At 50.7% G+C, this 12250-nt stretch overlaps 1 protein-coding gene, 1 long non-coding RNA gene and 1 pseudogene across 3 annotated transcripts; 1 reads left to right on the top strand and 2 right to left on the bottom strand.

Annotated features, from left to right (window-relative positions):
- Positions 1-8438, bottom strand: LOC116554204 (cytochrome P450 2E1). 2 transcript variants are annotated; one of them, XM_032282090.1, is made up of 10 exons: positions 8218-8438; positions 7189-7348; positions 4380-4529; positions 3824-3984; positions 3260-3436; positions 2848-3003; positions 2262-2403; positions 1821-2008; positions 1196-1337; positions 1-323 (listed from the first exon to the last, which is right to left on the bottom strand). In XM_032282090.1, the coding sequence occupies exons 1-10, from the start codon at positions 8392-8394 to the stop codon at positions 139-141; spliced, it is 1638 nt and encodes a 545-aa protein (XP_032137981.1). In that variant the 5' UTR covers positions 8395-8438; the 3' UTR covers positions 1-138. The 2 variants fall into 2 exon arrangements, with proteins under 2 accessions (XP_032137981.1, XP_032137982.1); XM_032282091.1 differs by lacking the exon at positions 2848-3003.
- On the top strand, positions 7297-11678 carry LOC116554206. Its single transcript, XR_004270103.1, has 3 exons — positions 7297-7369; positions 9942-10075; positions 10682-11678. It is a non-coding gene; the product is annotated as an uncharacterized LOC116554206 (long non-coding RNA).
- A 68-nt stretch (positions 11679-11746) lies between these two features.
- LOC116554247 lies at positions 11747-11782 on the bottom strand (annotated as a pseudogene).
- Between the last annotated feature and the right edge of the window lie 468 nt (positions 11783-12250).

The raw sequence follows: 12250 nt of genomic DNA, 5'->3' as shown, positions 1-12250 counted from the left end.
GTTTATATTCCAGGAAAATGTTTATTTTGAAATATTCATATGCAAAGAAAGGAATAGGTTTAAGGAATCCTGACCTCAAACAATTTGAAAACTTGCTTGAAAGTGGGGGGCTCAGGAATGAGTGTGTCCTCCTCACACTCATGAGCGGGGAATGACACAGAGTTTGTAATGTGGTGGAATGCGGCCAAACCCAATCTTTATGGGCCTGAGGTCGATATCCTTTGGGTTCACAAGAGACTTCAAATTAAAATGCTGCAAAATGGCAGACAACAACAGAAACAACTCCATGCGAGCCAGGCCTTCTCCAGCACACACCCGTTTTCCTGGAAGTAACAATGGTACTGATGAGACACTGAGGGAGTTTCAGAGACGCGACACTGTTAGCAGAGAGGCTGGCGGAAGCGGGAGGGGAGGCTGCAGGCGAATGGCATCACGAGGCAGGGCCCACCCCCTCTGCCTATGAAAAGAAGCACAAAATGCACTCAAGTGGAAGAATACCAGCGACATTGACTTATTTAGAGACCAGCCTTCATACAACTTCAGTTATCCAGAGCTCAACTGCAAGAGCCTATGTTAAGTTGGGAAGACCGTCTCTGCCCAGTAAAGAAGGCACCCCCGGGGTTCACCAGTGATGCCTACGGGAGGGAAGTCGGGCCCTGTTCGAAGCTGGGGCTCCAGCATTGGGTGTTAAAAGTATAGAGTTGATTGTGTGATCTTCTCTCACAGCAATCCCTAAGATGAGGCCCTGGGAAGGACAAATGCCTCAAAGAGAGTCACTGAGTCACATCCCAGGAAGGCTTTGATGCTTCCTGTGATGATTCTAGGTAACCAAAGTTTAGATTTTGTTTAGCAGCTCTGATTTAAAATTAGGAAGAATTGGGTAATATGGTTTTGAGATCTTTTCACTAAGTCTTGTTAAAATAGAAACAGAATTTAGCAATGAATGGTGTGAAATGTCTAGTTTTTGGGAAAAAAGTCCACCCATGACACTTCATTCTCAGGATTGCTGCTAGAAGATGTTATGGACGTTCTCTGAATAGGGAAGAGCACACGTGGGTCTCGTTGTCAATAGACACAGGGCACAGGGGGTTCGGGTGTCAGTGCAGGCCTGGGATGAGGGCAGAGCACACGTGGAGTGGAGGCGAGGCGTGTGGGCTGCTCCTCAAGGGAATGTGCTGCCTCTGGTCTTTCTCACCTGCGGAAAATGGCTTGAAATAGTCACTGTACTTGAACTTCCCATTTTCACTCAGGAAGTGTTCTGGCTTAAACTTTTCTGGATCAGGAAATTCTTGGTTGTCATACAAAACGGAGTCCAGATTTGGAATTATGACTGTGCCCTAGAAGAAACAGACTGTCTCAGTGAGTCACGTTAACAAAATGTGGGCCTTCATCTGGAAGCCCCCAGTGAAGAATGCTGCTGTGAGCATGTGTGATACACGGTGGCGTGTTTCCAGCCGAGGGAGTTGCTCAGGGAAGGACTAGATAGAAAGCGGTCAGGGGTCAGGTCTAAATGAAGACGAAATCACAAGATTAACTCCAGGGCTGGTTGTGATTGTTTGTTCCCGGTATCAGAATTCATGAGTCCCAGGGACTGTCCCCTGAGGTACTTTTGCAGATTTCCTCCACCTGTCTGGTCACCAGACCAATGTGAGCACTGCTGCGAAAGCAGCACTCCACAGGGGGGGAGTGGGGGCCAGATCCTCCATTCAGTGCCCCCTGCCAAGGGGAAGGGTCTTTGGGCCCCCATCCTGCTCCCTGGCAGGAAGGCAATGAGCGGATAGGATGGTGTTCATGCTGTGTGCTCCAGGTTCATGCTTGACCTTGGGGATGAGGTATCCTCTGAAAATGGTGTCTCGGGTTGCTTCATGGGGCAGGTTGGAGGGCACGAGGTTGATGAACCGCTGAATCTCATGCACCACAGCGTCCATGTAGGGCATCTCCAACCTGTCCTTGACGGCAGGGACTCGGCTTGGCCCAATCACCCTGTCAATTTCTTCATGGAGCTTCTCTGCCAAGATATGAATGGGACAAATTTAAGGAATTGGCTCCTGGCCAATTGGACATCCACCCATCTAGTCAATCACCCTTTTATCCATCTATCTGCCTACACACCACCCACCCACCCATCCATCCATTCATCCACCCACCCACCCACCCATCCATCTAGCCATCCACTCTCCCATCCACCCACCCACCCATCCAACCATCCACCCATCCATCTGACCCCGGACCTGTCAGTGTCCTGCCGGTCACTTGCATACCTTCGATCTCAGGGTATTTCATGAGAATCAGGAGCCCGTATCTCAGAGTGGTGCTGGTGGTCTCTGTCCCCGCGAAGAACAGGTCGGCCACGGTCACAGTGATACCGTCCATTGTGTACAAGGGTTCTGCACTGGGCTTTTCCTGTGATGCCAGAGACAGACAGGAGGAGAAGGAGCTGCTTGTCTCCCTTCAGCACAGAACCAGCCACCTCCCAGGTCCACAGGTACAAAGGAGACAGTGTCCAAGAGGTCCCCCCAGTGGAACTGTGACTTGGAGCTGTGAGAGACAGGGTCATCTCCATCTCACAGCCAGGGAAACTGAGGCCTCAGGAAATCTGCTGAAGGCAGGATGGGGCTCTGTTTTCCTCAACAGCACACAGGCCATCCTGGAAGAGGTGAGATGCCTCTGACCTTGGTCACACCTCAGGCAGGAGCTCCGGCTAACCCCTCCTGCTGCAGGGCTAATGTCTGCTGCCGTGAGAGGCCAAACTGCTGGAGGAGATGCCCAGGCAGCCCCCGGAAATCAGTGTGGATCCACATGTTCTTGAGCCACAAAAGGACAAGACAAGGGGACAAGAAGCTTCGCCATGCTGGGCAGGGGGCAGGGGATCCTGAGGGCTGCAGGTGAATGAAGCTGGGGAGGCCTGGAAGTCCTGAAGCTGTGCACAGATGGGGAGTACATGCCCACAAGGAATGCTGGGGGCTTCTCCTCAGACAAGATGCAATTCTCAAAGTCTGTGGACTAGAACGGGTTGGGCAGCAGGGCCTGGAGGGGGCTAAGGGGCCCACCCACGCTACCCAAACCACTAGGCCAGCTTGGCAGCCAGGCAGCTGACTTGTGCCAATGGTCATGATGAAGCCAAGAGTGTGTGTGTGAAACTGAGAGCGTGCTGTGGCCGGAGGCATGCACGCCAGCAAGTGCAGGTCACACTGTAGATCCAAAACGCACGCTCCCTGCCCACCCCGGAGAGCCCGCCTCATGGGAGGGCCGAGCCTACCTTTTCCATTTCCACCAGCAGGCAGTCGGTGAGGTCCCGGGGCCAGCTGAGGTCCAGGGATTGATGGTGCTCCTTCACCCTTTCAGACACATACTCTTTTATTTCAGCCACATTTCTTATGACTTTTCTATGGCTTCCAGGCAAGTAGTGTAGATAGCTGGAAAAATTATTGTAAAGCTAGAGAGAGAAAAATATTTTACTGTTTTTTTCCGGATGCAACATAATTGTGTATGTTGGACCAACAACTTTCTCCAGACCTGAATTTGTGGCTGAAATAATTGTTGATTTGGAATACTTTGGGTCAACAGTGTCCTTCTTGGGCACCATTCTCCTCAGCAGTGCACATTCTGTGGTGCAAATGTGCACACATAGGTCGATACGTATCCTAAGGTTACCAAAGGGGTGCATAGGACCCCAGAGATGTCTCTGGGAAGAATATTTGGGCTCTCCTTGAAGCTATGTTGTCTGGCTTTTGCAGCCCTATCACATATAACTTGAATTTTCCTTCTTTTTCTAATGTAAAGTATACAATTGACGATTGATGACAAAGGAACGTGGCTTCACCTGGAGCCAGGGAGTACTGAGCAGGTAGAAGTTCTCATTAAACAAATGCATCAACCTCAGAAACTTCTCATCATCGTAGTCGAAACGCTTGTGGAAGAGGATGTCAGCTATGACGTTGCAGGGTGCACAGCCGATGAGGAAGGTGGGGTCGAAAGGCTGGCCTGCAAAACAGGCAGCCAGGCCGTCAGGGGATGGGTGCAAGGAGACCCAGGGGCTCCTCCACCCACTCAGTCACCTGCTGGGGCTCACCCAGGCCTGTGAGAAGGCACCCTGAACACTGGCACTTTATAAAAGATAGCAAATATCTGAATCTGTTTGGGTCTTCTTCGCTTTGCGACAGTATTTAGGATACAAGTCACGTGCTTAATGGCTACACCTGCTCCCTGAACTGTGTGTCTGGAAACTAGAGTTGTAAACACAGTGTCTGGGGACTCATGAGACCCTCTCCTTGTCCGTAGGTCCCTGTGGTTCAGATGCGGTCCAGGGGTCCCGGCCGGGGCTCCCGGTGCCCCTGGCCTGCATGAGGACTGGGCCCTGCTGGGCAGCAGATACACACCCTGGGTCTTCCTGAGTGCCTCCACCAGGAAGTGAGCCTCCCTCTGGATCCGGTTCTCGTTGCCTTGTTTCCCCATCCCATAGTTCCGGAGGGTGGTCAGGGAAAACCGCCGGATGTCCTTCCAGGTGGGCCCATTATTGAAAATAATTCCTAAGGCAGAGGGGCCAGCAGAGGGTTATTCTGAAGGCCCATTTTGGGGAGAAATGGGCTAGAGAGGGCCTTGGAGAGCAGAGCAGGTTTGCAGGTGTGTAAAGAAGTGACAGAGGCGGCAGGGGAGCTGCCGGCACTTGCTGGTCAGGTTTTGGCAGAAGCCTTTCTGGGGTCCTCACAGTCTGCACTGTGGTTTTTAAATCACATTTAACCTCTCCTGGGTGCTCTTCTTCATGCTGTCCACTTACCTTGTTTCTTTTTCCTTTCTGCTGAGTCTTCCCCATGTTAAATAAAACCACATATGGCCACTCCAAGAACACCTCCCACATCTTTCCTGTCTACCAACAAAATTTTTGAAAAGCCAGCCATTCTGTTCTCACAGGTTTTTAACCCTCATACCACACACGCCTCAACCTGCAGCTCTCCAGCTCCACAGCAAGTTTCTTCACTAAAATGTGGCAGGTCACACAGGCCCCTGACTGTGCAAAGCATCAGAGCTGGGAAACCCAAGAGCTGTCCCTTCTGAGCTGTCGAGGCCTGGCCCTGCCCTGTCTGGACCCTTCTGGGAGTAGGAGCACATTTGGAATCAACACATCTAAATGTTTTATTCTTTAAGAACGTTCACATATTCCCATCTTTCTCTCAGCTAGCTATAAACCTTTTTATTTTCTCCCAGATGGGAACCTTGAAATTATCCCTCTTCCTCTACACACTCCCAGCCACACCCCCCCTTACCCCTCAGGGGCCCCTTGCCCTCTCCGCATTGCTCTCTGTGTTCCTCTTGTCCATCATCATTTCCTCAGTAAACACATTTCGGGCACCTCCTGCATTTCAGACATCCTGCCAGCTCTGGCCATTCTGCAGTAAACAAGGGTCATATCCTACACAGCTTCATTAGCTGACTGACCACTGACCACTCTTGGGAGGCACCTGCAGGACACTCAGAAAGTGCCTTCGGAACCCATGCTCACCTGTTCCAGAAGCAAGGTTGGCCGGCCTGAGAGGGGGGCAGATGAGATGAGGTGGGCGGGGCAGGGGTACAGGCTGGACTGAGGGTTTCATTTCATCCTGAATAGTAGGAGGAAGGCCTGCCAAGACTGAGGAGATGGGGGTGGGTGGGGGGTGCTGGTGGTGGTGGTGGTGGAGGGGCAGAAGTGGTCATGTTGAGTGGAGGGTAGCCGAGATGACCCATTTAGACAGCTGTTCGACAAGTTAAAAATCTAGGTTGGGAACCGTGTTTTCTCCGTTTTATGGACTTTTTCTGAAAGGATGTGTGCAGTTCCTCCCGCACACTGTCACACAGCCTGTGCTCAGTGTTATGCCAATAAGGAATATTTGCATCATCGTCCCACAAGGGCCAGGTGCAGCCCATGCCCAGGGCTCTGCTAATTTTCCGTCAGTCTGGGCCCTGTGGGTCATATAAAAATGAAACTTTAGAGCCCCCAGGCAGAGGCAGCAATGTCCCCTTGAGCCCGAGCTGTGGAGATGCACGTTCCGCGCCCCGCCCTGCTGCCTTGGACTCTGCCTTGGATCTGTGGGTGGCAGATAAGGGCTCCGGGAACAGAACTGAGCTCAACCGCAGTACCGGGCCCTCCCCCAGTAATGCTTTTCCTGTGTTAGCGACAAGGACTGAGATGGTTAATTTTGTTTTTGGCAACTCCAGAGAAGTAAAACCCCACAATATAAAAGAAGGAAAAGCAAATGACACTAATTGTGACACAATATAACCTAGAAACGTAGACTGGACAAATAGGGCGCGAACACCAGCTCTCGGATTTAAAAATTCCACACAGCATGGCAAAGGCTTTCTGGGGCCTCGTCGTCAAAGTTGACTCGAAGAACTAGAGGCTTCCATGTGGGACACTGTTGGTTTCTAATCTACTTCGAAAGCCCCTGCAGGGCAGGGAGGGAGGGAGGGAGGAGAAAGAAGCAGCAGGCCGGGTCCGGAAGCAGGAAAGAGGGGGCAGGCCAGCGGACCCCGCCGTGCTGGGGTCTGAAGCCAGGAGGCTGGGAGAGTGCTCAGATCAAGACCAGCCGGACCTCCAGCCCCCAGCCCTGCTCTCCCTAGAGAGGGAACACGCCGCTTTCTGTATATGCTGAACTCGGAGCTCTGGAGACAGGGAGGGTGGAGGAAAGACAGCAGAGGTGAGGCTGGGAGACGGGGTTTCAGTGGGTCTCTTCCCCCTTCGCGGTCTTCAGAACATCCACCCCAGCGGGACAGCAGAGGCCCCCTCTCTGGAGGTCACCAGCTGCAGCTGAGCAAAGCCCCGAAGCGAGCAGTGTCCGCAGCTTCTGACGCCTCAGCGTGGGTGAGGGGACCTTGGTGGCAGAAGCCACCTGTGCCCAGGCCGTGGAAGAGGAGGGACGCGCTCCCCGAAGGAGCCTTTGGGCCAGGAGGCGGGACGGTGGGGGTGGGGAAGGCGCCTCAGGCTCAGAAGCAGCCCCGCCGCGGATCCCTGTAAACGACTCGGTGGCGACTCAGGGCACCTCGCGCAGCAGGCAGCGCGCCGGGCCATCGCCCGAATCATCCTTCGGATGCCATTACTGTCATATTGCGGTGACTTTAGCATTTGGCCGGCGCCGACGTGGCTGGCGCCTGTTAACTGTCCCGGGGCGTGTTGTGCGCCCCCCCCCCCCCGTGCCAGGGACGCGGACTCACCCCTGTCCTTGTGCGCCTGGAACGCGGGGATTTCGCCTCGGCCCGAGAACTCGCTCTTGTAGTCCAGCAGCGCTTCCCTCACGGCCTTGTAGCCGTGCATCACCACCACGCGCCGCTGGCCCAGGTACAGCGTGAACACCGGCCCGAAGCGCTCGGCCAGCTGCGGAGACAGAGGCTGCAGGTGAGGCCCGCGGCGCGGCTGGAAGTCACGCCCCTGCCGCGCGGCCATTGCCATTGCTCCAGAGAACCGGGGGGCGCGTGGGGAAAGGCAGCCTTTGTCCAGCCCAATGTGGGGGTTACCTTCCCCACAAAGGGCTGCTGCGTCTGCGGGGCGCGCGGGACTGGCACACCTGCGCACCGGGCCGCCCACGCAGCCCTAGCCGTTCCGCTCCGCACCAGCCTGGACTCGGTCAACTCCACGGTCTCTGGGTCCTCAAGTCCCTTCCCTAAGGCTCGCCCACCCACCACCCCGTCGCTTGCTTCCAGAGTCAAGTTTCGGGACCCGGCGCCAGCCCGCGCCGCTCAGAGCGCACACTCCAACGCGCGAACACCCAGCGCCGGCTCTGCGCTGGCGGCGTTATCAGCTCATTTAATTTTTAGGTTTGTAAGCCCATTCAGTGTTCACGACTGTCGTAGGCGGCAGATATTGGTGCCACACGCACCGGCCCAACACTTCACGTTTCAACTCGTGCTTCGGCAAACGCGGGCTGACGCCCAGCCAGTGCGCATCCGGCCGTGAGCGCGGTTATCCTGGTGTCGCAGCTGCCCGGCCTCGCCGGCCTCCGCATCATCAGCCCCGAGACGAGGCACAGGCACGGGGGTGGTGGGGGGCTCCAGAGCCTGCCATGCGGGCTCAGGGCTCCGGCTGAGCAACACGTTTTGAGTGTCACTCCAGGATGCTATCAATTCAGTTAATCCTTAGCAGGCTGGTATTGAACAACCACAGTTTGTCTGCAAATGAGTTGAATGCACACATATCAGATCCAATTTCTGAGTTATTCTCCCTAAAATCAACAATATTTCTCTTACCTGGGTGAAGGACTTGGGGATATTCTTCAATTCCAAGTGGAAGTGATTCCCGACGATGGGAAGTGGGAAAGGGCCTGGGGGCAGATTCCAGCTGCTGTGCACCTGCCTCCAGATGGATACCAGCAGGAGAATGGCCGCCCACACCAGCAGGGCCACAGTGATGCCAAGGGCAGACATGGTGCCGCTGGAAGCCGGCTGCCAGCCTGGGAGGACAATCCCGCAGAAACGCAGGGCTTTTTATACTGTGTTTTGAGAAGGAGGGTGACCCACCAACCAATGCCATCTTCCTTCTCGTCTACCCCAAATTATTAGTTTATTATTACCCGCTGTTGGTCATCATTTCAAAGGCTGATTCCCTCAGTAGTGGCCCCCCGAGGTTCCATCCCGTGACCTGGTGAGGTTGGAGCTGGGCCATGTCAGCACCCGGGTTACTGACACCTGGTGCTGTGCTGGCAAACACATCCAGGAACAGGTGGCCAGCCTGTGTCCCTGGGCTGGGGGTGAATGTGGAGTGAGGAACTGTCCTGACCTTTGGCACTGGTTGGACAAAGGGGAACTCCAGCCACATTGCCATGAATTTGTTTGGAGTAGGGCCTATGTAATGCAACACCAACCACATGCTGACCACCTCTAGGCAGGGTACCAGCCCTCCTGGTGCAGCAGCCTCTTGATGTCTGATGAGGAGGTTTGTCTGGAAGTCAAACACTCAGACACCCCTCTGCTGTCCCGCTGGGGTGGATGTTCTGAGACCAGGAAGGGGGAAGAGACCCACTGAAATCCCGTCTCCCAGCCTCACCTCTGCTGTCTTTCCTCCACCCTCCCTGTCTCCAGAGCTCCGAGTTCAGCATATACAGAAAGTGGCATGTTCCCTCTCTAGGAAGAGCAGGGTTGGGGGCTGGAGGTCTGGCTGGTCTTGATCTGAGCATTCTCCCAGCCTCCTGGCTTCGACCCCAGCACGGCGGGGTCTGCTGGCCTGCTCCCTCTTTCCTGCTTCCAGACCCAGAAGCAGCCCCCAGTAGTACCTGAATCACCACCTGCCACATGAATGGGGCCAGAAGGAAAATTCAACATCTGAATTCTATTTCACTTTGTCAAATTAACTGGAAAATTCCATGGAAGAAAAAAAAAAAAAGGAAGAGAAAGTTAATCTCTGATTATTTAAAAAAAAAAAAGTTACATATTCTTGCTGTAGAAAATTAAGAAAAAATATTATTTGGAAAGATTTTAAATTCAAATTCTTTAAAAAATTACATTAGGGTTTTATTGGATTTGTTTTACATTAGGTTAAATCTGGAAGACAATTTTAAACATATCTTTGCTGATCCAGGGGCACAGTGGAGCCCCACATTTACTAGCTGCTTCTTTCATGTTTTAATTACTTTCTTCACGCAGGCCCTCTCCCACCTTCTGTTAAGGTAGTCTATAGGTATTTTCTGGAGCTTTTCTGTGTGCATGGTTAGAATGAAGAGAATGTTTTCATTCTGTCTTCTAACTGGCAATATATGGAAGTTCTTAATTCACAGGTTGCAATTTTATCCTTTTATATTAGCAATGAATCTTTACGTATAATAGAAAATACGATAAGAAATGAAGAAAATAAAAGTCACTTACAGTCCAACCAAATTACTTGTGGACTTTCAGTTATGCCATTCTCCACTTTCATTTATATAAAAATGAGACTACATACTATCTGTGGCATTCTAACCCAGTTTTTCTCTTGACAGTTTATTAGCCACATAAGCAAGTCACTGGCTGTGCTGCGCTTAACACTGCACCTCTCCTAAACCAAGAAGGGGCATTGGCCTCTGGCAGAAGCTTCAGGGGCCTTTGCCTCCCTCCACTTTTTTCACCCCTCAAGGTAAGAACTGACAATGTAGATTCGACCGCCTGGGTGGGTGGGTTAGCACGCCCCCACCTCCTGTCTTTCCTTTCCAGTGGCCAGTGTGAGGTGGCAGGGACAATTCCTGGGGCAGAAGCTGAGTGTCCAAACCCCTGCACGCTGTCCTCCTGTTGTGGACCCAGCCAGGCCTGGCGGGGACGGACACCCATTGGGGTCCACAAATTTCCCTGGTTACTGGTTCCTTTTCCTAGTGCTCAAGAAGGCCAGAGTCTGCTCCTGGCAGACTAGAATTGAAGCCTTGGCTTTGGTGGGATGAGAACAGGAAGCATCAGAGTGGGGAAGCAGAGCGGGCCCCTGGCTCCCCTGGGCTGAGGAGAGCATTGTCTGTGCAGCTTACCTTAGTGTGCACATCCTGGGCAGGGCAGGGCCCACGTGCCCTGGACTGTCTGTGCCTCACAGGGATGCAGCTATGGTCTGAGTCCTCTGGCCATAATATTGTTAGATGCCCAACCAACATCAGATTTTAAATACAGGAACATATGTCGTTTGAAAATAATGACATTTCTGTGTACTTCTTTTCAGAAGCCAGGGCTTTTATTTGTTTGGCATCTATCCCATTGGCAGGACCTTCCAGGACAAGGTTAGACAATCAGGAAGACAGAGAGCCTGTGGCAGGGAGCTCTTCAGGCTTTCATCACATCTGCTGTTGGCTGGGTGTGGCAAAGAGGTAAACGTATTGGGACAATTTTCTTCTTTCTCTAGATAACTAACAGTGTTTATCAGGGATGAGAGTTGGGTTAATGAAATGTCTTTTTGATTGAAACAATTCTATGATTTTTCTCCTTAGACCTGCTAGTGTGAGGCTAGATAAAAACACTGTCTCACACTGTACCATAAAAGCACCATATACTTTTACATTTTATCATAAAAGTACTTCATAGTTCCACATCACAACCAACTCTTTCATGGAGTGATACTCTTTTAACGCCCTAAGGATTCAACTTGTTAATAGTATTTTTGGTAATTTCGCATCTATACCTGCAAATAAAATTGGGCTATAGCTTTTGTGTTATATTAGGTTCTTGCATAAAAATTGCACTATTCTAGAAACCATTGCAAAACTCCCGTCTTCTGTGTGCCTGGGAATACTTTATATTGTAGGGGAATTGTCTGTGCTTTGAAATTTTGATAGAACTCACTAGTAAAGCAATATAGAGAAGATTTATTGGAATTGAATAATTGTTTATAAAGATTAGAAAGATAATTTTGATCGGGAAAGTAAAATATCTCCTTTTAACAAATGCAAACAACACAGAAGTGGATGAAGTGAAAACTGAGGGTCCCAAATTTACCCTACAAAGGCAGCTTCCATATTTTAAACCCCATTAAGAAGGAAAAATCCTCTGCTAATTCTCTTTTTATTATTTGTAGTTTTTATTTTATACCTACTAAAATACTTCTTTTGCACTTACTTTAATTCTGTATATAATGTGGATTTGACTTACTAGTATTCTTTTATTTTGGCCCAAGAGACTTCCTTTAGTGTTTCTTATGACAGGCTTACGAATTCTTTCAGTTTTATCTGAGAATGTCTTATTTTCTCTTTCTTTTTGACATTTGATCTCAGCCAAAAGGCTAAGATATATTTTAAATTTTAATTAATTAATGAATGTGGGAGGGTACCAGAAAATGTGCTAGACAAATTCTAAAAGAGCTGTAATACTTCATTCTTTTTGGAAGTGTATTTTCTGGATACAGAATTCTTGGTTGGCTGTTTTCCTTCAGTGCCCTTACTCTGTCATCTCGCTGACTGCTGGCCCCATGGCTTCTGGTGAACAGGAGCTGTTATTTTCTTGAGGGCTGACTTACCTAATACCTCATCTCACTATTGCTGTTTCCAGGACCCCCTCTTTCCCTTTGATTGACTATGGTGTGTGCAGATGTGGCTCTCCTTTCATTTATTCTTTTTTGAGTTGGTTAAGGTTTTGGATATGTAGATGAATCTTTTTCATCAAATTTGGGGAATTTTGAGCCATTATTTCTTCAAATAGTATTTTTGTCCCCCTATTTTCTCTCTTTCTGAGATTCCCACTGTGCCTGTGTAGATACTCTTGATTATGTCCCACAGGTCTCTAAGGCTCCATTCACATTTTTTCAATAATTTTGTTGGTATTCACATTGCCATTCTGGTGA

The sequence above is a fragment of the Sapajus apella genome, unplaced genomic scaffold (assembly GCF_009761245.1).
Source record: "Sapajus apella isolate SASKATOON/1434 unplaced genomic scaffold, GSC_monkey_1.0 scaffold13, whole genome shotgun sequence".
In the NCBI taxonomy this organism is placed as follows: domain Eukaryota; kingdom Metazoa; phylum Chordata; class Mammalia; order Primates; family Cebidae; genus Sapajus; species Sapajus apella.
Note: the sequence above shows the minus strand (reverse complement) of the source record. Positions and strands in the feature narration are given on the sequence as shown.